Source organism: Aspergillus fischeri, genomic scaffold (genome assembly GCF_000149645.3).
Source record: "Aspergillus fischeri NRRL 181 1099437636266 genomic scaffold, whole genome shotgun sequence".
Taxonomy (NCBI): Eukaryota; Fungi; Ascomycota; class Eurotiomycetes; order Eurotiales; family Aspergillaceae; genus Aspergillus; species Aspergillus fischeri.
This window is the reverse complement of record NW_001509760.1, coordinates 830,470-858,188: the sequence shown is the minus strand read 5'-3', so window position 1 is coordinate 858,188 and position 27,719 is coordinate 830,470. Positions and strand designations below refer to the sequence as shown.

The window sequence follows — 27,719 nt, the reverse complement described above, 5'->3', positions numbered from 1 at the left end:
AGACCCCAAGCGGTGTTGATACTCAGGCCCTTTAGGAGTCACCCTGTGGCTGGAACTCTGATACTGATCGCTTCCGGCATGCATGCCTCTCACTCGGCGACACTTCCTTTGGAAGGCCACGGTGTCATACGCGCCTTTATGCGCTCAACGTCCCTCTGCGTCCTAAGCTTCGCTAGCCGCATATCAATGAGCGCGCCTGGGCACAGAATCAATGTCGGGCGATGCATGGGCCTCTAAATTGTATGTGTGAGATTTGACTGGGACAACGGCCCTCTCCCAAACGGCCCTCTCCCACTTCTCAACAGTGATCCTGGGACTCGCATGGTCGCCAAAATAATGGTGACTAGTTCTCCCGCAGTATTATTTCGCTTGGTCGTGTCTGGGCGGTATATAAACAGGTAGTGATGTCTGTCTCAATTTGTCCGAAACGAAGCGCCATGATCAGAATGAGGGCGATCGGGCACATGCAGGTTCTATTCGGGTTGGTGGTGAACGATATCTGGCGTACGGGGTTGCCGTTCATGGTAGCCAAGAGACCGCCACGCTGGAGAAACATCCTATTCGAAGACCATTATCAATCAAGGGGAACCGAATGCGGATAGTCAGAGAGGAAACTCTTACGAATCGTGCTTGGTATCCCAACCATGCCCTTTCCCGAGGTAGAATGAGCATTGCGATCCCTTCGAGTTCCAAACGCAGTTGGCGCATGCTCCCACGAAGAGCGAACGACGCTCTTCGTTTATGAGGAAGTCGGGGGCAGCAATGCAACGTCGGAATGTCCCCGCGCCATTCGCACAAGACTTACATGGTTCGTCTGGCTCCACACCCCGGGTGTATAACAAAACAGCGTTCTGGTGATTTTCGTTCTTAACGTCTTTTTTCTGGTCGATCCCATTTCGGGATACCCATTCCAGTGGACGAGCGGGATCCATGAGAATTATGAGCGATTCATGTGGCTTCGTGAGTGAAAAGGGGACTTCCTTTCGGGCTGCAGCTAGTGCACCCTCTCGATCTGCGAACTGGACAGGCATGGTTGCGAAGTCGTCACTACGGATACGGAGCAAGGTACGAAGGACACTAAGGCAGTCCGTATCTGAAAGAGACGAAAGGAGATTATCGATCTGTATTAGAAGGAGTTTCGCCAGGGGATGTGACATCGAGGCTTGGTTTGTTCTGTTCATTCCTAAAGAAGATCTGTGAGTATGGGATGTGGCATGATTAGGGAAGGATAGATGTACCTGTGGCCTTTAGTAAACTGGAGACTGATCCGCCCATGAACAGCATCAGGTGTATCACCGACTGTGAGGATCATATCCCCCCATTTCAGGAAAAGCCCTTGTCAAACATGTCCCGGACTAGATCTCCTATCTGGAGTTAAACATCAGTATGTATATTCAAAATGATGGAAGATTAGACGAACCGGGCCGGCAGCCTATAGCGCTCTGTAGCGCGACCATACCCAGCTTCAGTAGGTGGACGTCCCATGAGACTGTTCCATGGTTAATGGCATCGTATAACCAAGCAGTTGCCATTTCTAAACGATGTATTGGCCTGCCCATGCTCGAGATGATGACCGTCCTTTCAGCAGCGAACCCTCTTGTATCAGTCTATTGATGCATGAATCGACTTTCATCGCCATCCCTGACCTCCCTTCTGGATCCAACCAGCACTAGCCTCTCGGTCCTTCAACCGGTCGAAAGGCCACCGTGCGAACGAGCCGTTTGTTTTGGGAATGTCATGCAGGTCTTTGAATAAGTGTGTGTGTTCCAGCGAGACACCCTGCGATCTGCGAGTCGATCTACATCCCAACTTGCCCTGCAAGGTTCGTATTATACTGCTGTGATTGACCTTCCCCTGGCTCCTTGCCCAAGGAGTCATCTCTCTCTCCTCCGCACGCGGGGAATCATTGAACAGATACTCTTCAATTCCACTTAGTCGGTTTTGCCTCCATCGACTAGGGTTGTGATTAGCTTGAAGAGGATTTCCTCTTCGTCGTTCAGATACAGGCTCTGCAAAAGTAGCCGCCGACAGCGCTCAACGCTCTCAGAATCTTCTTATAGCCCTTAGATACTAGTATGGATAACTGTTAGCAATCATTGTACTCTCGCGTAAAGGGAGAAAGTGAAAGTTACCAATCTGCTTCATCGTCGAAGGTGCTATCCCGTATATGTGAATGAACTGTCGTAGCTCGTCCGTCGGGCCCTTTCAATCTGGGGCTATGGCTCGCAGCTTATCTACGTCCAGAGGCAGAACATCCCCTGGACTAGCGCCAGGTCTGACCGACTGGCCAAAAACCACCCGCCGTGTTAGGCGTATTGCCTGAGTGCCCGGTGCTATTCCTCGCGGAATCGGGCCATGGTGAGGGACAATATGGCACCAAGCATGATAATACCAGTACCTTGCAAATGGCTTGTGCGAGGAGAAAGCAATGGGGGCCAGCCGAATATGTCATAAGGAGCAGGTCTTGCATGCAGGGATGCGCCTGGACAGATGGAAACTGGTCGCCACTTTCCGGCGCGGCCAGGTGTCTGATGGTCATTGTCATCTTGCGAGGTTGGCATTCTTCCGACCGGGCTTGTAGCTCGGAGACCACCAAGTAGCTATCTCCTTCTTGGCTGCCGAGGCAGCCTTGCGTTCCTCTATCTTCTTTTGAAACCACTCTCTAGATCTCTTCTTCTGTGACGGGGAGCGATGTCTTTTCTTGCCAGGCTTATCGTCTTCATCATTCTTCTTCTTTGCTATTGGCCGGAGTGCTCTTCTTGGCCTTGAGCTGTATAACCACATCATTAGTATCCATACTTCCATAGATGATCAAGATGTAGCTTTGTTCTTGATAGACTTACCTGAGTGTAGCGAGCAGACATAGAATGCTCTTTAGAACTGATGTCTTGCGGACAGAAGCTCTGCAACCTGATCTGATTGGAAATTCAGGTAATCACCAGCGTAGGCTGTGGCTTCCTATCTTTGCAAGTTTCCACATTGCATGCGCACTGTATTACCTTCATTGAGCATTTGCCATGAAGATTCCACGAGATTACTTACTGCAGGCATATCTCGCCGTCGAGGTCGAAACGAAGCCCCAACAAGATAAGGCAAGGACCTGCCCACCATTCCTGAACAACCTAACCAACACTACTGTTAGCATGTTAAAAGAACACGGAAGGTATCAAAACATACAGCTTCTTACAATAACTGTCAGAGGTGGTACTTGCAAAAGACGACGCAAAGGGAGGTAAACCGCCATCGTCGCTAAGTTTGACCACTACCTGGAGAGCCACCTGCCCCCGAACTGAGAATGAAGAGATCCAGATTCCTATCGACGCAGAGATGCAGTGAGTGAGCTATATCGAGTGCATTGTGCAGCTCTCAGCATGTGCTCATGCAAGTCCCAAAGGGTGAGGGGAAAAAATCGAAACCGGCTGGACGTTGCGCATGGATGCTCTCATACGTCCTCGCTTCGTCAGCAAACCTACAGAACAAAAGGATTAGCGATTGAGATACTATGCTATAAGGACACAGCAGCAGACCGTTCGACTCGAGATGGGACCAGCATTTCGCGATGGCCGGTTTTCCATCCCATGTGACTTCATAAATCGCTTTGGCGGAGGATTGCTGGATAATCCTCTTGCAATTTACGAACGTCGTTGCAAGACTGTCATCGGCCCCGTAGAGGATTGACGACGAGCCAAGCATGTCCGATATCTCCTCCTTGGTGCCGATGTTGTTCCGGAAAGCGGACTTGACATAACAAGTTAGCATAACCAGCCGCGGAGAGAATATAAGTAAGACACTTACAGCAAATTCAAGTTGCACGGATCCGGAGCCACTGGCTCCATCCCCAACCCTGAGTTGCACGTAGACAGTCAGGGTAAGCTCTGGCGCGCCACAACGCATTAGTGCACTGGCCGCCTCGAAGAACTGCTGGCAAGCTTTTGCTTCCCAGTCCTCATCCGCCAGCGAGTACTTGAGCGAATTAGCCAGGCGATTAAGCAGACTTCTGATGACTGAACATACCTTGAATTGAACATGGGTCAGTTGCTACAATGATTAATGGAATCATTGGGTGAAGTCCACATACTGAGGTTGGCGCGGTCAAGTTGCTGTCAGGCACGGGGGTTTGCAGGGCGCGGCCAGAGTAGTGCGTGTATGGTCCAAGTCGGGGTTGGGCGTCTCAGATGGAGCTTCCTCAACAGGAAGGGGCGAAGTGGAACGGGTGAGGTCCGAAGACTTCTGTAGAAGGATTAGCTTGACTGTGGGGTTCATATTGAATGATATAACATACGCGGATAATGTACTGCACCTGCAAGGTCGAACCTCCGGACACGGATACAAGAAACACCTTGATATCGTCCATGATTGCGGATGCAAGGCGCGTCAGGCAATCCTGGAGTTGAGTCTTGTGAAGGGCCCGCCCTACTCCTCACGTAGAGCATTTCTTAGCGTCATCCCGTTGGAGAGATTGTTGATGTTTTCCGGTTTCATCCCTCCCGTTCTGTTGGAAATCAAGATGCCGGCAGCTATTATGTAGCCTTGCGCTACTGGCTATGATAGATTGATAATGGCTATTATCACCTTCTTAGTAAGAAGTAAAAAGACAAGTATAGACGAAGTGGGAGAGGAAGATTGCTCACACAGTAGATGTGTGGATTAACATGGACTTCTTAAGAGGACATATCCAGAAGTCCATGTATAGGCTTAAGGAGAGATGACTGAACCGGGCAGTCGGAGGGAAACCCAGGGACTAAATATTCACATAATATCAGTCTATTCACTATCAAAAGCATATGAATCAGCTATAGATTATTCTCATTCACCATACTCCATGAAACAAATAAAGCAGTGAATCTACAGCTCAACGCTACTCATCGGCCACCCATTGATCGCATTATATGCCTCCAACGGCGTCGTCCCATGTAGCACCTCGTAGTGCCTCCTCTCCCCACAAGCCTTCTGCCCCTGCAACGTAACACACTTCCCCTGCAGCAGCGCAGCCACATGCTCTCCGACTTCTTTCCCCTCGTACCAAGCCCCGTGCGCAAATCCAAAATATGCCGAAGACGTCGCCTCACCGGCAAACCACAGCCGCTGTACATTCGCTCTCAGATTCTGATGGATCTCCAGCGTCGTACCCACCGGCCAGTTGGAGTAGCTCCCATACGCCCAGGGCTCTTCCGACCAGCGCGGGTAGAAGAACGCTTTCGGCTCGGGAACGTGCTTGTCAGGGAACATTTGCCGGAGGACATCGAGGATCTCAGCTTGCGTTTCCGGGTCGGATTGCCTCTCCACCCGATAGGCTTCTGCATCCACGACAGTCACGAACAGGATATTCGACCCTGGAAGAAACCCCTCCATCGACAGAGACTGGAACACGGGAAAGTACCCTCTTGTCGTCGGCGACGCGTACAAAAAGAACTGCGTGTCGTTCGGCCAGAACATCTTCTCGAACTGCATGAAGATCTTAGTATATGTGCCCATAGTGTACTTGTGGATGGCGGTTTGTTTCCACCCGGGTAGTGCAGGACGGAAAGTGACTGCGTCGTTCTGCAGAACGCCGAGGGAGAATGTGCAGATGGCGTACGCGGCTTCCACGCAGCTACCGTCGCTGTTGCGGATCGTGACGCCTTTGTCGGAGTACTCAATCTCAATGACCTGTGTCTGCAGCCAGACCCGATGATCCATCCTCGGAGCGCCATTCTCGCTATAGAGGAATGTGGCGGCCTCGCCGATGATGATGGCGCTGTAGCCGCGAGGATCGATGACAAGCTCGTTCCGTGCTCCGAACTGTTGGAATGTGATATTCTCGGCGGCGAGGCCGAAGACGAGAGAGCTGGTATCGGGTGTTTGGGCGGATTCCCAGTCTACAACTGGATCAGTTATCTCGATCTCGGAGTGAGGTGAGACGTACCCCAATTCCACCATTCCACTGCTTGCGCTGCCGAATCATCTTTCCGTGGCCGCCAGCCGGCCAGCGCGAGGCCAGTCCGCGCAGTCTGATCCTGCAGGTTTTCGGTCATGATGCGTCCTGCTTCTCTAGAGGCGGCGCGGTTGGCCTCGGCATACTCGCGCTGGAGATGTCGGTAGTCGATGAAGCCGGTCTCGTTGTAGGTGCGTATTGAGCTGTAGTTGGAATGTGTAACTGTCAAGTTGTGTTTTCTTGCCTGGGGCCGTTAATATTTGCCGTGGATCGGAGGAGAGACGTACCAGTTGCCAAATAGGGTTCTCTGTGCACGTTAGCATGAACGGCTACTGAGTTGTACAATACATACCTCTCACACCCATTCCAACTCCATGTATCTATGCCAGTCAACTCCATCTACGCATAGAGTTCTAAGGCTGCATACCCAGTTCGCCCCCAGCTCAACCACATACGGATTCCCATTTTCATCTTCTCCAAACTCCTCATGTCTCAATCTACCTCCAAGCCGATCTCTATACTCGAGGATAAGAAAATCATCAATGGATGCATTTGCCAGCGCTTGCTGTTACAGTCAGCCACTCGTCAGTATCGAAATATAGTACTTACAGCGGCGGTAATCCCTGTCACTCCTCCTCCTCTTCTACAGTCAGCACTGCTGATATACCCGGATAAACACTTACAGAATAGCCACTGTAGTCCTCGCACACCTGCCATTATCCCTCAGAGGCACCTGCTGCGCCACATATCCCTCACAAGTCTGCAGTATCCAATCCGCTACAAGAGGAAGTACATATCTCAACCGCATCTTCATTAACAACACTCAGCAGTTCGATAGAAAGACAAAATCCATACCCGAAAACCCTTCCTCATATTTATCTCATCTCCCCAGTTGCAAAAAGAAAAGCAATACAGAATGAGGCGTACAACAGACCATTGACACCTCTTTGTACCACTTCCGGGCACATGATCGACGGGCGGGATATCTTGTGATCGAATCAAACGATGCCTTGGCATGTAAGGCTTATCGGGGCCACTGGGGACTGTCCACAAGGGACGAGAGGAGTGACGAAGCGGGTAAGTCCAGGCGGAATGGTCGTGATTGTAAGAACTTATTGGTTGGCTTGTTGAGGATTCGAAACTGAGGTGTAAGTTTCTTGGTGCTGCCGGAGAAGCAAGGGAGTCAACTCTAGTGCGAGGATGATTGATGAACTTGACGAGTGGTCTTGTTTGAAATTATCAGATGATCAGATGGAGGTTTATTTAGTACCTCGTGATTATTCTACTATGCCCAAGGCCAGTAGCAAGTATGTACCGCGCAACGTATTCAAGCTATTCACAGTGTATAGGCGCTTTGCCAATATCCCTAGGAACATGTACGATAGTCTTAGGAAACTGTTACTGGACTTGCAGGAAAAAGAAAGTTCCTAGATCAAGCCAAGAGGTCATTCTGCCCTAATGTTGTCCATTTCAGAAGTAAATCGTCCACCGTATCAGCAGCTTCCTTAACTTCTTCTGTCTTCGTAGCAGGAACTGGGATAACATCAACTTCGAACACGTATCTCTCCAATGGCGTTATCTCGCTCCTGGGAGGAGCCTGTTGTTGCTGAGCCTGTTGTTGCTGCGCCTGTTGTTGCTGAGCAATGTGGTGAATCTGCCTCCCGATAGCACGACCAGAAGCCGTGTTAGAATTGATACGGGGACGGACGCCCTCGATAGTTCCTTCGTAGTCGCAGAAAGCTCTGTCACGCGCACGATATGCATTGATTCTCTCATTGACCATTTCAATCGAAGGAGCAGAGTGCTCGATCTGACCAGCGTAAGGGTTAAAGCCGGATGGCTCCAGAGGTAGACGATCCCTCTCATATGCCTCGGGAGGGAAACTCGTATGGTGTGTAAACTCGTCGACTCGTCTTCGCTTCGCTATGGCTTCTTTGCGTTGTGGCCTTTCAGCCTCAGTGTTGTCATTTTCTTGAGTGTGTGTCTCGACGATATCCATTTCAGGTGCCAGACTAAACAGCGGATCCTCGAATAGTCGAGAAACAATCTCCCCGTGAGCTCGTCGAAATCCCTCCACCTCGGCCGCGTGCACCTTGACCACTCCATTTCTGAATCTTGAATACCGGCTCCGCTCAATGCCCGACCGGCACGCATCCACTTCTTGGAGTAGCCGCTTGACGAGCTGGTGATACGTCCGGAGTTCGCGTAATGCGTCCTCCTCTGCCAGGGACTCGTATGGAGGGAGGGTATCTTGCCCACCTGATCCGTGGTGGTTGATATCGGCAGACTCAAGAGCCTTGACCAACTGGTCGAATCGCGCCTCACCCGCCTTCTTCTCCTCCACCAGCACCTGAATCAAACCCCTCTGCTCCTTGAGAACAGACGACTCCGCGCGGCTGTGAACCGTCAGCTTCACTCATTATCTCCCAAAACGCAAAACTCACCTCCGCACCTGCCCCGCATACATAATCACATTCAACAAAAGCAACATCGTCGACTTCAACCTCTCTAGATTCCCCCGCAGCACATCCAGCTCCCTCTCCATGAGCACAAACCCCAACCGCCTCGCCGCCCTCTGAATCGCATTCTTCGTCGCGTCCACCCGCGACTCATCCACCGCCGCACTAATCCGCCTAAACACCCTCTCACACTCGCGCAGCACCTCCTGCGCGGTGTCGAACGCCTGCGCAGAATACAGCCGCGTCTGCTCGTCCTGCTTGAGATTCTCGCCTAGTTGGCGGAGAATACTGCAGGTGAGCGCGACCTCGCTTGAGAGGCTCTGCGCCGATTGGTCGGCGGATTTGAGTTGCCGGTAGAAGGTGCATAGCTTGACCGAGACGGTGGCGCCGAGGTCGGCGATTTGCAGGATGCTGGCTGCTATGCCGAGGATTTCAAGGCCGGACATGCTTTGTGTCCTGCTAGGGGACCATTGGATTGGTGGTGTACTAGGTTAAGAGGGTAGTGTGGCACTGTGTGGGAGGTGTGGGAAGAGTAAGCTGTAGCTGATACCCCGCTTTGCCTAGTTACTCACGCTACTGCATATCAGACACCATAATCAGTCGATTACGTAGAATGGACTCTGTAAGTCCCACTGATCATCTCTATGCTAATAATGTATAGAAGTCTGGTTATTTATATTGATTAATGATGTCTCGTCCTTTACAGTGTGATAAGAACACCATGTCCTGACAGACACTCTGCAGTCTGCACTAGTAGGATACCTCACGCTTTCCAGATTCTTACCTCTCTAACTAGCAGAATAATGACAATGGCTAGTTTATTCCATCTGAACAAGTAGTCATTGGGGACTATCTGACATTGATTAATAACCGTGGACCGCAGCTACTGTCAATAAGTCAAGCTTTCTCCCCCGCAGGAAAGATTACTTAACCATGGTTTGCAGCCACAGGGCATGAGATCTATTTAGGTGGTGTAAAGCGAGGACCTGTGAATTTCCTGTTATGGTTAGTTTTGCTGTTTTGGGTATGGTCTCCTGACACGCCGTCTTGTAAATACCGCCTGCATTGTGACCTCCAGTATATAAGAACTGTCCCCTTGGTCCTTGCTGTCCTAACCATCATCTCTCCCAACTTCTTCTTTCTCCCTGATCACACTGAATTAGAACAGATCAGGGTTGGTTCTGATTTCTAAATTTTAGACTCAAAATCACAGCGGTCCAGTTCCAACTAGGTTTGAACTCACCCGAACTCAGAGTCTCAGACCAAATGCAACTAATAATATATAACTATATATGATATAGATCTTCCCTAACTCCTCTAGTAATACCTTACATGCCACCCTGCCATACTAATAGAAAAAGTAGGTTAAATCACTTAAACCTGGGGTTTGTGATACTCTAGTTAATTCTGTATCTTCTTTTTTAGTGGGTTAGCAGGGGTATAAGGTCCTTAGTATTTTATCATACATGGATCTTTATAATGTACTATAGAATGTTCATATTCTGGTTGTGCTCTGCAAAACTAATTCTATTATGCTGCAAACCACTTGTCTTATAAAAGACTAGAAGGAATTCACAGGTCCTTGCTTTACAGAATCTATATAATACCATGCAGCAGAGGTAAGTAGTATTATTATGGTGACGGCCGGCACAAGTGGTGGTATTCACACCCTGATCCCTCAACTTCAGTTAGAAACTCTGAACTGATGTACAAAAGTCTTGATGTTATTATCTAGTTATAGTAACTTCCTCTATGCTGCTTAGTATTTGCATTTGCCAAGACGATGAATGCCAAGTCTACACAGACATTCTTGTGCCTGAACAAAGCCCGGAACATGGAGGATGGGGAGATCCCTTATGCTAAGGTTGATGCAAAAGGAAGTCGAACAAGCTGCTGGCTTAATCCCCGAGGAATAGTTACCATCCACCACTTGTTACAAGCTGGGGACTACAAATATAGCGCGGTCCAGCATTAGAGAACAAGAAGAGTACAATCCAGCTCATTCGTTAGTACGGTAAAATCGATGAATAGAACAAGGAAATTCCCAGAAAAAAGCCCGAGTAGCAATTTAAACCTCCGGTCCAACGGCCAGCAAAATTCGTTTCATTGCCTCTTCCAGATAAGGCAATGGGTGCGCAAAAACCACCCGGAACCAACCCGGCTTCTCCGACCCAAAGCTCGTCCCACTTGCCAAAAAGACTTTCTTATCTAACAACTTCTGCATGATCATATCAGTCAGGGCAGTACCGCCCCCTACCGCTTTTCCAGGGTTGGCCTCGAGGTACTTCTTGCCGAGGTTAATCCACACGAAAAAGCCAGCATTGCATCCTCTTATGTATTCAATATCATATTTCCAGAGTAGTTGGACGAAGAATGCGTGGGCTTCAGACAGCCTTTCGCGATTCAGTTGGATATAGCGATCTGTGAACGCATCATCGAGCAGCAGAGACGAGGTGATCTGATCGGAAAGACCAGAAACATAGGAATACAGAGACATGGCCTTGAGAGCCATCTGCAGCTCAGGACTCGACTGGGAGACGATGGCTCCCAAGCGCAGACCGTTGGCACCAAAGTCCTTGCTCATTCCCCAGATGATATGCACCAGATCAGGGTCGATCAAACCGGCTGTGTCAACCGACAGGACAGATTCAAACCGAGTAGGTGGCACGTCGGTGTCCACGCGATTGTCCCAGACGGACATGGCATAGATTTCATCACTAATCAGGTGCAGCTGTCGGGCCTGGCACATTCGCATCAGGTCGGCGATGACTGACCGGGGATAGCAACGGCCAAGAGGGTTGTGCGGATGGCAGAGCATGAAGGCCCTGACACGTTTCCCCGTGCGCCTCTCAAACTCCATCGCAGCCCTCTCGTATTGTGAGACAGCCTGCGGACCCAGGGGATCAATATCGCCAAAGTCGACGGGAACAACCACCGCACCCGGGCGAAGCGACAAGTCCGCAATGAACGTGCCGTAGTAGGGTTTGCCTAAAAGAATGCCTTCGCCGGGCTCCATGAATGCCCAGCTGAGCTGCTCGATGGCTGAAGAGCATCCGTTGGTTATGACGATCTGCTGCGGTTCCACAGGGAGAACGGGATTCAGATGGCGGTTCATGAAGTGTGAAACCGCTTGTCGGAGTCTGTTGGATCCCATGCTGCCGTCATTGTAGGTGATGTAGTTGGCTGTCAGCCTGATGTTGGCGTGGATGTAGTCCAGCAAAATATCATGAAGCAGAGTGTTCTCGGCGACTCCGACGTTGACATAGCCGTCGGAGTTTGTTTCCTTATGCCACACATTGCTGGTGATATCCCACAAAATGATCCTGGAGCCATGTACTAGTGCGGATTGGCCACGGCGGGAAAAGATCTGGGTTGCTCGAGAGCCAGAGGCTGTGAGAGAGCCCATCATGGAGAATTGTGGCAGAAATTCTCTGCTGATAGCCGATGGGAGACAGGTAAATCTACTAGTCAACATCATAAGTGGGTAGGCGGACAGATAGGCCGCCAGATTTATATCCCATACTTGCCTGGTGACGGGAATAAGCTTCATCAACAGTCCGGTATCAAATACATAACATTGAATAACTACATGTATTGCAAATCCTATTATTGAACACTCCCCTCCCCCTCATCCACGTCCACTTCTTTTTGCATATGTTCAAAAGCAAAATCTTTTTCTGCAATAAATATAGATCCAATAGGTCATTAGTCCGAGCTGATTTGTTCTTGCTCTGCCACTGACTTAACCCATCCTGAAAATAGCCGTTCTACATCGGCAACACTGGACCTCGGTGTTTGGTTGCGTGTCTGGCTTTTGTGACCGGTGTCTGATTTGGATGTGTATTGAGGTGAATTAAGCTAACGATCTAAATGTGGAAGGATAGGAGAGGAATATCTCCGTTTCTTTCCCCGAAGTTTGAAATAGTTATCGCTTGTCTACCCATCCGTAGTTAATCTAATGTACTGGGGTTATAGGGTGAATGCATGATACAGAACAGGCCCACAAACGAACCTTTAGAAAACCATTAAAACGATATCAACCGTGGCGCAATCTCGGTGACCCCCTACTCAGGGCTTTGGAAAGAGCCGCCCCGAGAATAGGAAGGAAAGGCCCGAAGAGTAATCCTTGGCTCGAGTTCGGTGTTTGAACTCGGTCATCTGCCATGTGTTTCAAACTAATGACCCCGTCCCTCAAACAAATAATCAATTGGTCATATCATTTCTGTGGATACGGCAGCGGATACCTATGTTGGGGAATTTGTTGTTACAACTGTGCTTCTATTAAGGGACACCATTCAAAGAAGATTTCCAGCATAACTTCACTTTAACGAACAGGAAATGCCAGGTTGCGCTGTTTCACTTGTGAGGTCCGATTATCGACTGGGAACTTGTGGGCCGCCATACAGCGAAAATGCTCCTGTCACGAGGACGACCGTGTGTGGGCAGGTTTGCTTTCAGACATGCAGTCTTGCTTAGAGGACCCCACTCCACTTCATATAGTCAGCAAAGAGACAGGTTGCCAAACATAACTCAAACTTTATCGCTCTAGAGCCTACCGAGTACTCCGAGCTGCCAATGGTTTTCAGAGAGATGCGCGTAGGGTCACTCGGCGTTCCATCCGATGTTAGCGCCCCGATCTATTATGTAAAAGGGCCAACCGTTTGGAAACATTTATCAATAATATGTCTCATACGGGACTCTACAGTCAGCAATTAGTCAACAGAAGAGGTTCCTCAAACGCTCGCAATCACCGAAAGCGAGAGCAATCACCGAGGATATTCTCCGAAGTATATCGTATAGATCCATACTATACTGCTGAACCAGCCCTTCCCCCTTTGTTCGTTGGAGCCTTAGGAGTGATATTCATAACCACTGACATGTACTACCACCTGTTTCAATAATCAGCACCGGCCTCCCGAAGCTCTCAGTGAAGATGTCTCATGGGATTATTACCGAAGTCGTCTCGTAAGCATTTGTCTCCAATGTTTTGCACGTTATGCTTCTGGAGCAGCATTTGGACGAGTCAAATACGATGTGTGCAAACTATGAGTATATCATTGATAAGGTATGGGTTGTACATATGCCACGATATCCTCACCGATTCGGTGTTTGAATGACCGAATATCAACGGGTGCCGATCCGGACCGGCAGTGTCCTGCGCGCAGGTATAAAAGGGGGTAAAAGGCAAAACAAAGCAAAAGGAAAACTGTTGAGTTGATCTGGGTTAGCGTTGGTCCTACATCCATAACCACTTCCAACAACAGTACTCCTTACTCAGAGAAGCTATTAAACCGGCGACCATGACTCTTCACGGAAGTTGCATGTGCGGTGCTACCACTTATACCTCACCCTGTAAGTGAATGTCGCGCATGCCTCATGTAATGTACATACTTACGAATTATGCAGCTGAGCCTCTTGTAACGGCTCTCTGTCACTGTGTTGACTGTCAGAAGGTACTTGAATATGCCAAACTGGCGTCTTCGGGTAACTGGGAACTAACAATGATTTCAATAGTGGACAGGTGGTGCGTTTACCTCCAATGTTGTGGTGCCAAGGGATACCTTCAAGGTCACCAAAGGTATGCAAGAACAGGCTAATTCTAATTACAATGTTCTCTGACATCAAATTATATAGGAACCCCAAAATTCTGTGACATTGCAGGTGCAAGTGGCAAAAATAACAGACATTTTTTCTGCGGAAACTGCGGATCAAGCCTTTTCACCGAGTTGGACATTATGGGTGACAAGACTGTCATCAAAGCTGGCACTCTAGATAACGGAGAGGCAAATCTGCGCAACAGAGTCGACGTCGAGTTCTACGTTAAAGACCGCATTTCCTACCTTGGTGCGGTTGATGGTGCTAAGCAGGAGCCTCACTTTGGCTGAGTCGTGGAAAAGCAACTGTCTGGACCCTGGTAACTAATTGTTGACTAGGTGACGTATCCATGGTGAGGTATAGTTGAAGTTTATATAGTTAGAATAACAGAGGCCCAATTTGTCAGATACTACAAAGAATTATTTCCTAGCCTCTCACGTTGCTATACTCTTATGAACTGGCATAGTGTACGGCAGTTCGAGCTGCTCCATCCACATTTGCTATCCTAGAACAAAAGCATTCGTATATCACTGTACTGTATCTGGCCTCTGGTTGAGAAAGTGTAGTTATATTTCTACATAGAAAACTATACGGATGTCCCAGGCGCAGAGGTATACGTGTCTATATCTTTAGGAAATGGAGACCAATATACACTCTAAATGATCCATGCACTCTGGTCATTTTTAGACTAGATGAACTTCTGGGGTGGCAATCAGGCAATCTCACTAGTTTTTCGTGGCATCAGGACTAGGCATGGTGAAAGAGAACCACAAGCCATGATGTTATAGAGTAGAAGTGTAACCTTTCCTTCAGAGGACCTCGGGCTGGAGTAACTTTGCTCGTCGCTGACAATTCTTATGACTATGGCCGCCGAATTTGTCTGGTGGAACCTAACCAGCAGTTCGGGAAAGCTTCTACGAGATCAGTCACCGAGATGAATCACCGAGAATATGCAGTTGTTTCTAGAATCACGTTTTCGCAGCCTGCTTAGAATTAACACGTAAATATGGCCATCATAGCTTCAGACCTAGATATATATAAGGCCTGGTGAGGTTTCTCCTCTCCGTTCATCAGTTAAGATCAGCTGAGTACGTGAATTTCAATCACAATTACCCTGACGCTTATCTCTTAATGGAGGCGAACCAAAAACATACCCTTACACCGCGGACTCCACTAAAACCTATCGTACATTCTTCTGCGGAACCTGTGGATCAGGCATCTATGGTGAGCCGGATCTGATGCCTGACAAGCTCTCGATCAAGGCGGGCTCACTGGATGATCCTAATTTGGGAGGGGAAATGGATTATGAGCTGTATACAAAGCATCGCGTCGCCTATCTGAAGCCTTTGGAAGGGGTCAAGCAGCTCGAGGGCATGCTTATGCCCTAGCTATGGTTTCTACGTATGCAAACGTGGTAAAGGAGATTGTTTGGAAGAAAAAGGGTTGATTTTCTGCTGAAAAGTCTATTTAACAATAAATGCTGTCGTGTGTAATACGCACTGGCCCACGCAGTATAACTTTGTCTTCTTTTCTTTCCTGTTCGGTCTTTTCATCCTGCTTTTGACCTACGCCCTCTTTATTTCTGTCCACATTGGGGTAGTATCAGAGATCTCCTATATCTGGGGACATTACAGCTATGGGTCCTTCTCCTTTCTCTATCTTTCCCCTTCTACCTACTTTGGTCAAAAAAAAACAACAGATTAAACGCAACCTTCTGTAAAGAAGCTCTAGCCACTTATACTGACAATACCTGATAGACTTCTTGAGAAAGTACTAAATGTACTGTATCCTTCTACAGCAGTCACATACCCCAGATACGAGATTTATTCGGGATGACATCCTATTAAAACATAGGTAAGAGGTACTTATTGGAGCAAATAAAGGTTTTCTGCTAAGAATATCACGTCTTTCAACCCTGTCTATGGAGGCAGGATGGCGGCGATGGTCCCGCAGGGATTATGTCCCCTTCGCCTAGTTTCTGACCCTCGTAGAATTTGGTGTACCCGAACTTACACTGAAGAAAGTAAACTATGAGCAAAAAGACAGCATGGATAAGGGCGTCAAGACACTTACAGCGAAAAGGTTGGTCGTCACCTCAGAGGCAGCCTGAGACCAAGGCACACCAGTGTGGTACAATTGACGGTACCACCGGTCAATTGCAGGGTAATCAAGGCGTATCATTTTAAGGTTGCATCGAAATATAATATAGTAGGCCACATCAAACCGTGCTATGGAAGTGTATAGGCGAAGGTCGGTTTCTGTAAGGTTCGGTCCAAGCAAAAAAGCGGTTGACTCTAATCGCTGTTCCACCTGGTCTAACAAGTCTTAACACTTTATCACTTGCTTGGTCATATGCCTCCTAAGTCGAGGCCAAGCTCACATTATAGACCCCAGCATTAAGGCTGGAGTAGATCAAGGAATCGAGCTTCTCAACTTGGGTTCGAATATCTTTTGGGTGGAAACCGCCTCCCGGCAGATTGGACTCTTGGGACTCTGGGGGGAGATAAGTGTCGAAAGAAGTGTACAGCATGCGCATCAGGTCACCGCTCTCATCGCTAACCACCTTTCGGTTTTCTTATCCGACAACATCGGTACCGAACTCCTGTCTCTGTACCCCGGTTCAGATTTCAGATATAAGACTTTGAGGTATTTGAACCGTACAGGGGGGTCTCGTTCCGCGGTCCTGAAACGGCCCGAGAAAAGCCAGCCGTTTGGACCCAGCTCAGGGTCAAGAACAATGAGCTGAATCCACGGCTTCAGCCCTTTCAAAGACCGTACTAAGTTGACTCGATGTGCGAAAGGGCATTATACTGATGTAAAGTACGTAGCGGTCTTTCTCTGGCGAGAGCGTGGGCGACTATGTTCCGCCAGCGTCGGGCAATTCGCCGGTGGCTGTTTCTAATGCCGATAAGTCAAATGGGCTGCCACACAAAGAATCATACTCACCATCGCACAGGGCATGGTAGAAATAGGTGCAGCTATAGTGGGAGACGTGTGAAAATTGTTTGGCTCGCTTGATAAGCTGGCAGAAAGTTGCTCGGCCACGGAGACGGTGACTTCGGCATTTGAGACTGCCAAACGCCGGCTCCCAGCGACAAATATTAAGCGAGAGTTATCATGGGGCATCCGATAGAGTGTATAAATCTGTAACATTTTGGACTAACTATTACTCGTTTCATCATATGTAAAGCTTTTTACTCTTCTTTCTCCCAAATTAAGTCCGTGATCGACCTTTAAAATGCTTCCTATTGTCCTCTATTCACACCCCTACGGCCCTAATCCTTGGAAAGTGGCCATCATCCTTGAGGAGTTGGGTCTTCCCTACGAAACCCGCTTTGTCAATTTCACCGATGTCAAGAAAGAGCCTTATATCAAGTTGAATCCAAATGGTCGCCTGCCTGCAATTGAGGATCCGAACGAGGGTATTACTCTTTTTGAGTCTGGTGCTATTGTGGAATATCTAGTCGAACACTATGACCCTGAAAACAAGCTCCACTATACAGAAACCGCCGCAAAATATCAAACCAAGGCATGGCTGCATTTCCAGGCATCTGGCCAGGGCCCTTATTATGGCCAGGCCAGTTGGTTCGCACGATTTCACCCTGAACGCATTCCTTCTGCCGTCGAGCGATATGGCAACGAGATTCGCCGTGTGACCGGGGTTCTTGAGTCTATACTGAAGACCCGCGAATGGTTGGTTGGTGACAAGTGCACGTATGCTGACCTTTGCTTCTTGCCATGGCAAAGATGGGCTTCGAAATACGCGACAAATCCTGATACCCTCGACGACGACTTCCCTCATGTCGCCGCGTGGTACAAGAAATTGACATCGCGCCCGGCTGTAAAGAAGGTTTTCAAAGACCAGGACCAGGCAATTGAGAAGGCTGAGAGGGAAAAGACCGGTATCTAAATGGTTTCAATTCAGTGACGGGGGGCTAGGTGCATATGCAATGACGCTGGGCAGCCTGAAAAAGCTCTGACAATCTACCTAGATCGTTATGTGTAATATAATTCTTCGTGTAGGTAATTCAAAATAACCTGTGCCGCAAAAATTATGTTGCCTTCAGTTTAGCAGAAAGAAAGAAAAGAGATGTCTTGGCCATAAAATTGGCAGCCAGATATTTCAGAGCATAGGGATCACAAGTGTAGTGTTGTTGTTGATTCCAATTGCGAAGGAAAAGGCGCCAGACCGGCCGGTGATCTTCCGCAGCCACATCCAGATCCAGATCCGAGTAGATCTGGCGTGCACGCCAGGGGCGCCTCAGGCGAGGTCATGGGACTGGCTATGGCATCGTGCGCAGCATGCCGATGTGTTTATCAGCCATCCAATTCTAGACTCTGTGCCGCCTACCGTGTGCGATGATCGGCCACTCCCCCGCCTCGACTGATGTGTTGGACGGGCTCATTAAGGGAATGATAGATTCTGATGTCGCATACTATGGCCGACTGTCCAATCAGTGGTGCCACGAGACAGGCATGCCAACGATCGATTACCCAACTGACGAGTACTTTGTGCAAATCGCCCGGTTCGACCCATCAAAGGGAATAATTGACGTCTTCGACTCGTATCACAAGTTCCGGACTCGCCTGACACATAAGATCCCGAAACTCGTCATCTGCGGACATGGGTCTGTCGATGATCCAGACGCAAGTGAAATATTCGACATGGCCATGGATCATATTCATAAAGTAATGCCTCATCTCGACGATAAGATCGCCGTTGTTCGTGCGAAGCCATCTGACCAGGTCCTGAACGCCATTCTTTCCAAGTCGAAAGTTGCCCTTCAGCTGTCCACCCGGGAAGGCTTCTCGGAAGCACTCCGCAAAGGCAAACCACCCGTGATTGTTACGGACGTTGGCGGCTTGCCGTATCAGGTTATTGATAATGAGACGGGATTTATTGTCAAAGTAGGGGACACGGACCGCGTCGCAGAATGCCTCTATCATTTACGGACCGATGCAGATTTGTATCGGCGAATGCAAGAAAAAGCCCCTGGCTCGGTCAGTGACAATGTGACGACGGTAGGTCTGGTCAGCTCATGGCTGCATATGATTCGGAACTTCTCGAAGACCTTTCATGGAAACCTGGAAATCGACTATTATCCGATCTGATGTTTGAAGATTTAGGTTAGCATCAAACAACACTTGATTCGCCATGCGGAAATCCACAGCTGTCCTATCTGAGCTGCCTAGCGGCTGCCATCTACGGTCGTCCTGACCGGCTGCAGATCACGCTATCGTTCAGATCTCTCATTTCCTCCGCAAATCTGATATCCATCGGCTCGGGATACCCCCCTTCTTGATCAATAGCTTCGGGATAGCCGGCTTGTGGTACTGGATAGCACAGGATATTGCCGAGTGAAGCCCAAGTTCAAGCTGTCCTCCAAATCCATCGGGAACACGCTGAAACCTCTTGGATCGCCCCTTACTGGATAAGAACCTCGACCACGTCATGGTCGTCTTTTCGAATGGCACCAGGAAATGGGAGATGACCGACTCACCTGGCAGCCTTGTTTTAAGAAAAGCTGTACCATATGCATGGTACTCCGACCGGCAGCAGAGCGTAGGGCCCTAGTTGGTCGGATCAAAACCATTGTTCAATAGGAGCTCGATAATTCGTGGAACGTCTCCCGAGACACCTCGCCCAACGCAGACCTTCCTTCATCCAGGATATCCTTCGCACAAAACTTGGATAAAAGTTGTTATGACATTCTTGCGAATGTGACAGATTCAGTCTCAGGAGCTTGCGATCCTCAGGTCCCCATTACGTTTAGAATTGGCGAGCCCACCATCATTGGATATACTACCCTATAGCAAGAGTGAAAGCCATGCGGGCGTTATGTTCAGTATTAATAGCAACGTGTGCTATAAGGCTAGTATAAATCAAACTTAGGACTACCATGGAGACTGAAGTCATCTCTCGTATGCCTGTCGTCAGTACCCAAGTGAGGGTTTAATAGGGGATGAAAGTCTGCCATGTCGTCAAGGTCGCGCCCATCGATCTAGGGTCGGCATAATCCATATATTGCAACTGAGACCTGTAGGCGAAAGCAGATATTGATTGATAAATAAACCCATCAAAGAAAGTCTATCGAATGATGCCATTCCTTCATCCCCTTATTATGTACGGATCCGCACCCGCAATGACATCAACGCAATTTCCCCTCCAACACGCTAAATATCATGATTGATTAATACCCAAGCTGATTGGCCATCCATGAATCCGACCGTGGCTATAAAATGAAAACCCCCGCAAAAGCCCTCTTCCTTTCCTCCGCAGTTTCTCCTCTTTGGGAATAGGGTCATATGATGATCAGGCCACTGTAACGCCACTCCCGCAACATCACCTTATCCACCTCAGGCACTGCCTCAATCCCAATCCCCCTGAATGACATATTAGCCTCTCAATCCCTATATCTGTCCTTCAATACTTCAATCGCAACCGCAACAACTTTGAGCAATCTACAAACCACCACAAACAAGATATACAAAATGTCCTCCTTCGCCACGCCTTCCCCACACTCCCCACGGCCATTCTTCAAGCGGCCCGCCTACCCCAGCTTCAAAGTAGGGAGGGTAGGAAAACTGTATGTCTCTGCGTAGTTATCCAGGGATAATCACTAACAAATAACAGATATCTCCCAGCCATGGCTGTCGTCGCAGCTGGTATGTCCTTATCCCCAGATCCCTCCAACGCAACTGACAAGACCAGGATTCGGCATCGCCAATTACCTCAATGATTTTCAAGCCCAACAAGCCCGCTACCAACTCCAAGAGGAAGAGCGGATCCGACACAATCAAAAGCTGATGGACGCGTACGGGGACAAGGACAGTCTGCATGATGTCCAGCATGCGTTGGAGGTTTATGAGATTCAGTAAACTCCGGTGACGCGTAATGATTGATGATAAATGGTGTTGGTGTTTGTTTTATATTTATTGCGTCTGGCGATCATGGTTCATAGTCTCTGCTGGCAGGATTATGAGACATTCGTCGGTATTTCTGTTCGTCTCTGTTGAATAGCCTGTTGTACTATGTCCATACTTTGAAACAGGTGCCTTGAAATTCTGGCATCATGCTATGGGGTTCTTAGATGTCGTGTTCTATACTGTAAAGGATGGTTCACCTTGCATTATCCTATTTACCAATACCCCTTCACACCGGCATTATAGACACAATGATGGGCAGATTGAGGCATTTCAGTTTTATATTGACCATATCCGGATACAATCATCTATACTCTACCTTGAGCCAAGTGCTACTGCCAACAGTGATTGACACGTGACTCTCCGCGCTGCCGCTGCGATGTACGTCATCCCCAACTCAAGTGGGTCTACTCAGACAGTCTCGATGTTAACATCTCATACATTATTATACAAACCGGAATGGAGCCAGAGCAGAAGAAACAATCAAATCCCGAGGTAGATCCACACACTATAACCACAGTTTACTTGCTAAGCTAATATATTCCAGTCACCCCCCAAGGACGAAGAAGGTCTGCTTCGCGCCTATGGACGGCTTCCCCAAAGAGGAAGATTACTCGACCAGCAGTCTAAAGTACGTTTGCTCTCAGTCGACAAGATACGTATCTTGACTAATGGCGAAGGAACGAAAATACTTCGACTCTGGAGATTTCGCTCTCTCCACAGCTGACCGCGTAACTGACATCGGGGCAATCCATACTGGCCGAGCGCATCCTCAGCGGGGCAGCGTTTCGCATCCCTACGCCCCAGTTCCTAGCAGTAGTAATGCCAATGAAGATGCTAACAACGATATTCGTGACAAGACAGTTGCAGGGCTGAAAATGACGGAGAGTCCGCTTCATCAGCAGAGTGATGTTGGTGATACGAAGGCGCAGAAACTGGAGAAACCGAAATCTGATTGATATTCACGCGTATTGAGATTTTGAAGGCGACCAGTACAGTACACAGGATGTACCTGGGTCCTTGTTGAATATAATATGCTTAACTGAACTGCATGCGCTGCTAGTCACATTATCAAGCCTCCAGAGTATGACTTAGGAGCTGGCTTTTAACATCTAGTTGCCTGTTTTGGCAAGCATTGACCGTAAGATAATCGTCGGCCCCAACCGCCTCCAAGCTTGGATTCGTTAAAATAGGGGCCGTGCCTTTAGAGTGAATCCAACCTGTGATAGTTCTAAATTCAAATGAATCTATTATTGCTAATCAGGTAGGAGCTTGGTCTCATCCCTCTAGGTATAAGATCAAATGATGCTTTACTCCCAGTGTTCCTTTTCATTCTCAACTCTAACTTGACATTCTATCTCAGACTAACATGACAATTAAAGTTGCAATTGTCGGGGCCGGTGCGTATTCCCTTCTGAGTGTGATGAGCAGCAGACTTATTATATCAAGAGGATTCCAGGCATATCGGGCCTTGCTACAGCGAAGCAATGAGTAGATCACGATACTGATGCTAGGTAGAAGTCAAAGAATGGATGCCTAACAATATGTGAGGATACATCCCACTCACTCTAATGTTTAGGCACTGGTCAGAGAGAGTATATCAAGCTGGACCTTGTGAAAGCATGCGAGGCTGTCATCACCAGTGACACTGCCGGGATATATGCATAAAAAGCCCTAGTACCAAAGCAGCTATATGTCAAGGAAAATGTTACCAACAGCATTCTGGCCCCCACATACACTGATTTTGTTAGTTAGTTAGTTAGCTACTCTGTAATAGTCATGCTTCCCCCTAATGGCATGCGAGCACTGGAGTCTAGACAGTTGATCGATTCTGCATATCGAAGAAGAGTCAACTACAACGATCATCCCTGCTGCAGAAAAATGGACAAGTCAGATCGATTCGTCTTCGTCAATGGCCCCTGCCTGGAGTCCGTAGGTACCACCAACGACCGCCGCCGGATCTGATCCCAACTGATGAGGCGCATTTATCAAGAGAGATTGCCGCCAGAGGAGCGATCTGAAGAGATGTTAAATCCACATGTGGACCAATCTATTGACGAACTTGCACTCAGCATGCGGGGGCATCACCACAGGGCTAGCGTTGTCTCACAGGTCGAAAGCAACCACGCGATCAGGACAGGCACAATTGCTGAATACAACCAAGTCCAGCTTAGCGAGCAGCACCAACGGTGATCGATCTTGCTGTGCCTTTTGCAGCGCGATAATCAGCGCAGGGCATGAGACGGGAACGAGCACCGTCTGTAACCACTGTGGCAAAACAGCGGAAATGGCCATCAACGCTCGCCACAATAGTGTGATCCCGAAGACCAAGCGCAATATCAACTGCATCGTGCAACTGCACTTGACCGGTCTCGCAGACGCACAGATCGGGCCATTCGGAGGACCCGCGAACTGACGCGGCCATCCGGGGTATTACCAGTTGCTAGATGATTGTAGGGCTCATCTTCGTCCTCATCGTCGTCATCACTGACTGACACTTCCAGTCTTCACAGCCCTCGTCCCATCTCTCCGTCGCACTCACGCCTGGATCGAGGGCTGCTTCGAGACCTACTTCAAGAAGACATGGTCTCTCTCCCCTATTATTCCACTCGACCTGCATGGCCGCATCGGTCCATCTCGAAGGCACGGCTCAGAACCACGGGGAACGACGACAGCCTAATTACTTTTTCTTTTTATTAGCTTTTTTTTTGCGTATATTTAACTAGCGAACCTTTTTCTCAGCTTTATGGCTACGTGGGCTAGGGGGAACAAAAGACTGCTTAAACAAAAACAGACAGGTTTTTTTTCTTTCAATCGCGGAGTTCGATCCCCGCCAGAGGTATTCGGACTTCTCCCTTTATTTTTTTGCCGTCAGCAAAAAATGGCCGCTTCCCCTGAACTCTTGATCGGAAATTTGATGACAGCCTCAAATAAGGTCTACGTATCCTGATTACTCCCAGTTGTTGACAGCCAGATGCTAATAGCTGCAGTTAACCAATACGACGTCCATATACAACACGGCGACAGGCACACTGTGGCTGCGCACAATGTAGGCTTTCCTCGATCATGCAATAGACAAAAGCTATTTCACCTCCTTCAGTGACAATCTTCAACTGGGTCCACGATGCCCATCCCACATGGATTGAGAATGTGAGCAGAGACGTTTATACCACGACTATTTCTCTCAGCTCCAAATTCTCATCACCACAGGACCACCCACCCGGGCCACCAAACAAGCATTCATGGCGATCCACAGTATGATTACAGTCAAGCGGCTCGCGTTCATGAACAAGAATCATCTTGATGATCAGCTGTGAGCGCTTGGAAGGCCTGACAATATAACTCCTTCGCCCATCAAACTGCCTGATATGTCATACTTATCTGTGCAGGCGCCGGTCAGCCGCTCTGATTACTAGCCATCAGTAGTAATTCGGTGTGCTACTCAGACAGTGATGGCAAGCTAGCCAACAGCGCCTAATGTGGCTGAATGCTTCTGGTGGGGAAGTAGAAACTGTTCTCACCATCTTAGTGTGGAAGCAAAGCAAAGGAATCGCTTTTGAGAAGTGGGAGGCAATCAGCCAGCCGACAAGAGGCGATACCAGGAGCGCTGGGGTGATTGAGAAGGCGGGTATAACCAGCGGGGGCAATGATGCGCCAGTGCGTATCACTGGGGCTCTCCTGGTAATAGAATTCAGTAAATCGTTCCTCCAACCTGCTTTCGCCAGATAGCCCGTCATCCCCTGGTGATTCATACGCTTTTCTCACCCTGCCGTCCAGTGTGAAGCCAAATGGCCAGTTAGATTTCAGCAATCCCGATGCCGTACGGTAAGTAGGGTCATAGATATTGCAGGTTTTGGCAGATAGCTGACCGACTTTTCAGGCAATTGACTAGGATTCTCTTGAAGAGAGATTTCAATTTGAATGTTGAGGTACCTGACAACAGACTTTGTCCATCGGTATGTTATCTTGGCTCACAAAAAGGTCTTCACACGCTAACCTGAACTCTAGGTGTCTAATAGGTGAACAAAATCAAATTGCCAATACAAATTTTGCCTATGTTCTGATTGAGAGGTGGAATGACGGTGCTGGTATGCAGGACAATTACGGAGGTTGTGTCACACTGAATATTCAATCTTGGACACAGATGCAGAAGCTGACGCGGTCTTTTGCGTGGGTGGATATCGGTTGTGATGGAGGCATATCCTACTTGTCCATGATATAATAGATACGCTGGATAGGTTAAATATAGAAACTGACAGGCATTGATTACAACGCGTATTTACCTCTTTCAGTCCAGCCCAATCATTGATCTAAAACGCCATGAAGTGAGGCTATAGCGGACTTTAACCACCACTGTCCCAAAGAGGCAGGCCGGCAGACAATGGCTAACTGTTTGTAAAAGCAACATTATCCTTATTCAAGATTACAAACAAGCCTCAGTCTGCCCACTTCCTTCATCACCACAGCCACTAGGCCTTGTTGATGTGCTTGCATAGGATGGACTGCGCATCAGGCAGGCCAGGGATGTTAGGCTGGGTGCCTGTGAGGTGCTGGTTAGGGGTCTGGCGCTGGTTAGGGGTCTGGCACACGGTGTCAAAGTAGGTCGTGCAATAGACACCTGACACGAGTTGGATGGAACCCACCTCAGGGGGCATGGTATTGGTAATGGTAACACACTGATCCGTAGAAGTGATTTCCAGCGACGGCCCTGAGAATCCGGAGTCAAAGTAAACAATAGCCTGTGTAAAGTCAGTTAAAGTCAGACGCTCAGCAGGCTCCGTCATCGCGAGATGCTAAGTAACATTCAGTAGAAGATTGAGTAGCCACAGCAGTGGCAAGCGCAATGGAGATGAGCTGGGGGATTGCATGGTTGTTAGTGTTGTACTTTTTGCCTTGTGTGCTGAAACTTCTCTGTGTGTGTTCCCCTCTCTTACTATAGAATTAGGATGGTTAGGATCTGTTTGAATCTGGGCAGTTTTGATTTATGACTTGCCTAAACCACAAGAGCCAGAGGACCAAGTAGGACTCCGGGTAGGTGATATTAATGTTTGATAAATAGTTGAGAGGGAGAACGTTGTCACTTGGGATTATATATCTTTTCAATACTTGTTAGGGAACCTACTAAATGCATTTTATGACTCTAATAACCTAATTCACAACTTCTTCTCCCTCTCTACCAATGACAAGATCCTCCTTCAGAGCTATAGGTAGTAGTATATTGATGATTGGCAAACTAATACCCACGATCTACTATGTACAGAATTTTGATTTCTCAGTTTGTGCAGATCATGGCTTTCCCGTGATATAACAATTATGATCTACGGTTTAGGGCGCCCTATGGCGGTGCACGACCACAACGATCCTTGGCCGGCCAGCCAGGAAGAAGCTTTTCGCAGGTCTCTGCCCCTTGCTTATTATTCTAAAATACCAATGGTAGTTGAACAACGCATCAATTCAGGAGCAATCAATGGAATAGCATTATCCTCGGGCGGTCAGTCCAATGAGTTCATACTGAGAATAATCAATTGCATCTATTAATGAAAATCTCGAGAAGGGTCAAGGAGATCTTGTTTTTTCTCTAGGGTATGATAAAGTTGAGCCTGGAAGGTTTCTAAGGATGTAAGCCAGTATTTCTATGCCTGAGCCTTGAGCAACTGGCATTATCTTGGCATCTTATAATATTTATTGAACTGATTCCAAGATTTATCACTTTTGGTAGAGAAGTATGGATTATCCGAGATGGAGGACTAAATAGCTAACCCTGCTATCACACTAGAAACATCAACCCTTCCTAGCAGCAAGAATCAAGTACAACGGACGATGGCCCTCCTTTCCATAATCCGGATGAGTCTCTGGCAATGCCCCGGGAGGAGGTATGCACTCCTTGAAGTCCACCAAGATAAATCCATTCTCTAATAGTAAAGAGACATAGGTCTCCACTGTACGGTGATGCGCGTGGAGCGGGTGGTCCAGAAAATCAACCGTTCGAGGCCCTTCAGACCCGTAACTCTCAAGCTCCCAAAAAGGTGTTCCACCATCCTTTCGCAACCCCCAGTTGGGAGCCCGCGGTGCTGAGAAGGTAGGATGCTGCACTGAGAAAACAAATTGGCCTCCTGGCTTCATGGCTTTGTAAATAGCTGCAAAGGTGGCTGCAAGATTCTTCGGATAATGGAATGCGAGGGAGCTATGGACAACATCATATGCATTTTCTTGGAGTTTCAAGGGGTCCGTCAAGGATAAGTCGAGATCCCCCTGTTCATAGGTGATATTGTGAGCATTGTTGAACTCCCGCGCCTTTTCCAGCATGTTCGCAGAAGCATCAATACCGTGCACCGAGGCAGCACCATTATCTGAGGCCCAGCCGCAGAACTGGCCATAGCCGCAGCCCAGATCAAGCACAGTTTGGTTGGTCACTTGGCCTATGTTGCGACTTATGATGGGCCATTCGAGACTATTTGTCAGACCGCCTGAGTTTCGGGGCAGTTGGGAGTATTTGGCGAAGAAGGCTGGGTCATCATATTGTGCGGTGATTGTCATTGGGGCAAATATCAAAATATCAGCTTTGATTTTCCGCGCTTTTTTTCTTCTTCGTCATGGGCATATGGCCTATTTATATCAACACATGATAGCCAGAAACCCAAGAGGCAACCAGGGGCAAGTAGCGGTGTGGTCGCTGTCTCATGAACATGCAGGCATATTGTAAGGATGCAATTCACTACATGCCTTTGCATACTGATAGGTCGAATCTGGTAGCACTCCTTTGGCTGTTGCATGGCTGGCTGACTGTGGAATGCTAGCTCCTTGCGTGGTTTGACACTGTAGATCAT

The 27,719-nt window shown here is 48.4% G+C and overlaps 12 protein-coding genes and 1 pseudogene across 12 annotated transcripts, besides 3 other annotated features; 5 read left to right on the top strand and 8 right to left on the bottom strand.

Moving 5' to 3' along the window:
* Positions 1–265: 265 nt before the first annotated feature.
* Positions 266–294: a microsatellite.
* A 49-nt stretch (positions 295–343) lies between these two features.
* On the bottom strand, positions 344–1,031 carry NFIA_050020 (DUF3716 domain-containing protein; the record flags this gene model as incomplete). The annotated part of the gene is made up of 2 exons (XM_001257556.1): positions 344–557; positions 622–1,031. The coding sequence occupies 2 exons, from the start codon at positions 1,029–1,031 to the stop codon at positions 344–346; spliced, it is 624 nt and encodes a 207-aa protein (XP_001257557.1).
* Positions 1,032–2,541: 1,510 nt separating this feature from the next.
* On the bottom strand, positions 2,542–4,354 carry NFIA_050010 (uncharacterized protein; the record flags this gene model as incomplete). The annotated part of the gene is made up of 7 exons (XM_001257555.1): positions 2,542–2,770; positions 2,844–2,910; positions 3,188–3,289; positions 3,528–3,738; positions 3,796–3,997; positions 4,112–4,230; positions 4,283–4,354. 7 exons carry the CDS (start codon positions 4,352–4,354, stop codon positions 2,542–2,544), a joined length of 1,002 nt encoding a protein of 333 aa, XP_001257556.1.
* A 491-nt stretch (positions 4,355–4,845) lies between these two features.
* On the bottom strand, positions 4,846–6,722 carry NFIA_050000 (putative flavin containing polyamine oxidase; the record flags this gene model as incomplete). The annotated part of the gene is made up of 7 exons (XM_001257554.1): positions 4,846–5,858; positions 5,906–6,158; positions 6,202–6,221; positions 6,267–6,294; positions 6,342–6,479; positions 6,524–6,554; positions 6,598–6,722. The coding sequence occupies 7 exons, from the start codon at positions 6,720–6,722 to the stop codon at positions 4,846–4,848; spliced, it is 1,608 nt and encodes a 535-aa protein (XP_001257555.1).
* A 624-nt stretch (positions 6,723–7,346) lies between these two features.
* Positions 7,347–8,819, bottom strand: NFIA_049990 (uncharacterized protein; the record flags this gene model as incomplete). Its single annotated transcript, XM_001257553.1, has 2 exons — positions 7,347–8,310; positions 8,359–8,819. The coding sequence occupies 2 exons, from the start codon at positions 8,817–8,819 to the stop codon at positions 7,347–7,349; spliced, it is 1,425 nt and encodes a 474-aa protein (XP_001257554.1).
* Positions 7,511–7,553: a microsatellite.
* Positions 8,820–10,441: 1,622 nt separating the features above from the next.
* On the bottom strand, positions 10,442–11,782 carry NFIA_049980 (putative aminotransferase, classes I and II family; the record flags this gene model as incomplete). The annotated part of the gene is made up of 1 exon (XM_001257552.1): positions 10,442–11,782. One exon carries the CDS (start codon positions 11,780–11,782, stop codon positions 10,442–10,444), a length of 1,341 nt encoding a protein of 446 aa, XP_001257553.1.
* A 1,891-nt stretch (positions 11,783–13,673) lies between these two features.
* Positions 13,674–14,258, top strand: NFIA_049970 (GFA family protein; the record flags this gene model as incomplete). Its single annotated transcript, XM_001257551.1, has 4 exons — positions 13,674–13,725; positions 13,780–13,826; positions 13,888–13,951; positions 14,008–14,258. The coding sequence occupies 4 exons, from the start codon at positions 13,674–13,676 to the stop codon at positions 14,256–14,258; spliced, it is 414 nt and encodes a 137-aa protein (XP_001257552.1).
* A 1,622-nt stretch (positions 14,259–15,880) lies between these two features.
* NFIA_049960 lies at positions 15,881–16,960 on the bottom strand (annotated as a pseudogene).
* A 246-nt stretch (positions 16,961–17,206) lies between these two features.
* NFIA_049950 (glutathione S-transferase family protein) lies at positions 17,207–17,878 on the top strand (the record flags this gene model as incomplete). Its single annotated transcript, XM_001257550.1, has 1 exon — positions 17,207–17,878. One exon carries the CDS (start codon positions 17,207–17,209, stop codon positions 17,876–17,878), a length of 672 nt encoding a protein of 223 aa, XP_001257551.1.
* Positions 17,879–18,327: 449 nt separating this feature from the next.
* On the top strand, positions 18,328–19,080 carry NFIA_049940 (glycosyl transferase, group 1 family protein; the record flags this gene model as incomplete). Its single annotated transcript, XM_001257549.1, has 1 exon — positions 18,328–19,080. One exon carries the CDS (start codon positions 18,328–18,330, stop codon positions 19,078–19,080), a length of 753 nt encoding a protein of 250 aa, XP_001257550.1.
* Positions 19,081–20,460: 1,380 nt separating this feature from the next.
* Positions 20,461–20,847, top strand: NFIA_049930 (uncharacterized protein; the record flags this gene model as incomplete). The annotated part of the gene is made up of 3 exons (XM_001257548.1): positions 20,461–20,555; positions 20,603–20,634; positions 20,681–20,847. The coding sequence occupies 3 exons, from the start codon at positions 20,461–20,463 to the stop codon at positions 20,845–20,847; spliced, it is 294 nt and encodes a 97-aa protein (XP_001257549.1).
* A 504-nt stretch (positions 20,848–21,351) lies between these two features.
* NFIA_049920 (uncharacterized protein) lies at positions 21,352–21,851 on the top strand (the record flags this gene model as incomplete). Its single annotated transcript, XM_001257547.1, has 3 exons — positions 21,352–21,387; positions 21,440–21,523; positions 21,573–21,851. 3 exons carry the CDS (start codon positions 21,352–21,354, stop codon positions 21,849–21,851), a joined length of 399 nt encoding a protein of 132 aa, XP_001257548.1.
* Positions 21,852–25,361: 3,510 nt separating this feature from the next.
* Positions 25,362–25,676, bottom strand: NFIA_049910 (uncharacterized protein; the record flags this gene model as incomplete). The annotated part of the gene is made up of 1 exon (XM_001257546.1): positions 25,362–25,676. One exon carries the CDS (start codon positions 25,674–25,676, stop codon positions 25,362–25,364), a length of 315 nt encoding a protein of 104 aa, XP_001257547.1.
* Positions 25,443–25,477: a microsatellite.
* A 997-nt stretch (positions 25,677–26,673) lies between the features above and the next one.
* On the bottom strand, positions 26,674–27,429 carry NFIA_049900 (class I SAM-dependent methyltransferase; the record flags this gene model as incomplete). The annotated part of the gene is made up of 1 exon (XM_001257545.1): positions 26,674–27,429. One exon carries the CDS (start codon positions 27,427–27,429, stop codon positions 26,674–26,676), a length of 756 nt encoding a protein of 251 aa, XP_001257546.1.
* Positions 27,430–27,719: the final 290 nt, after the last annotated feature.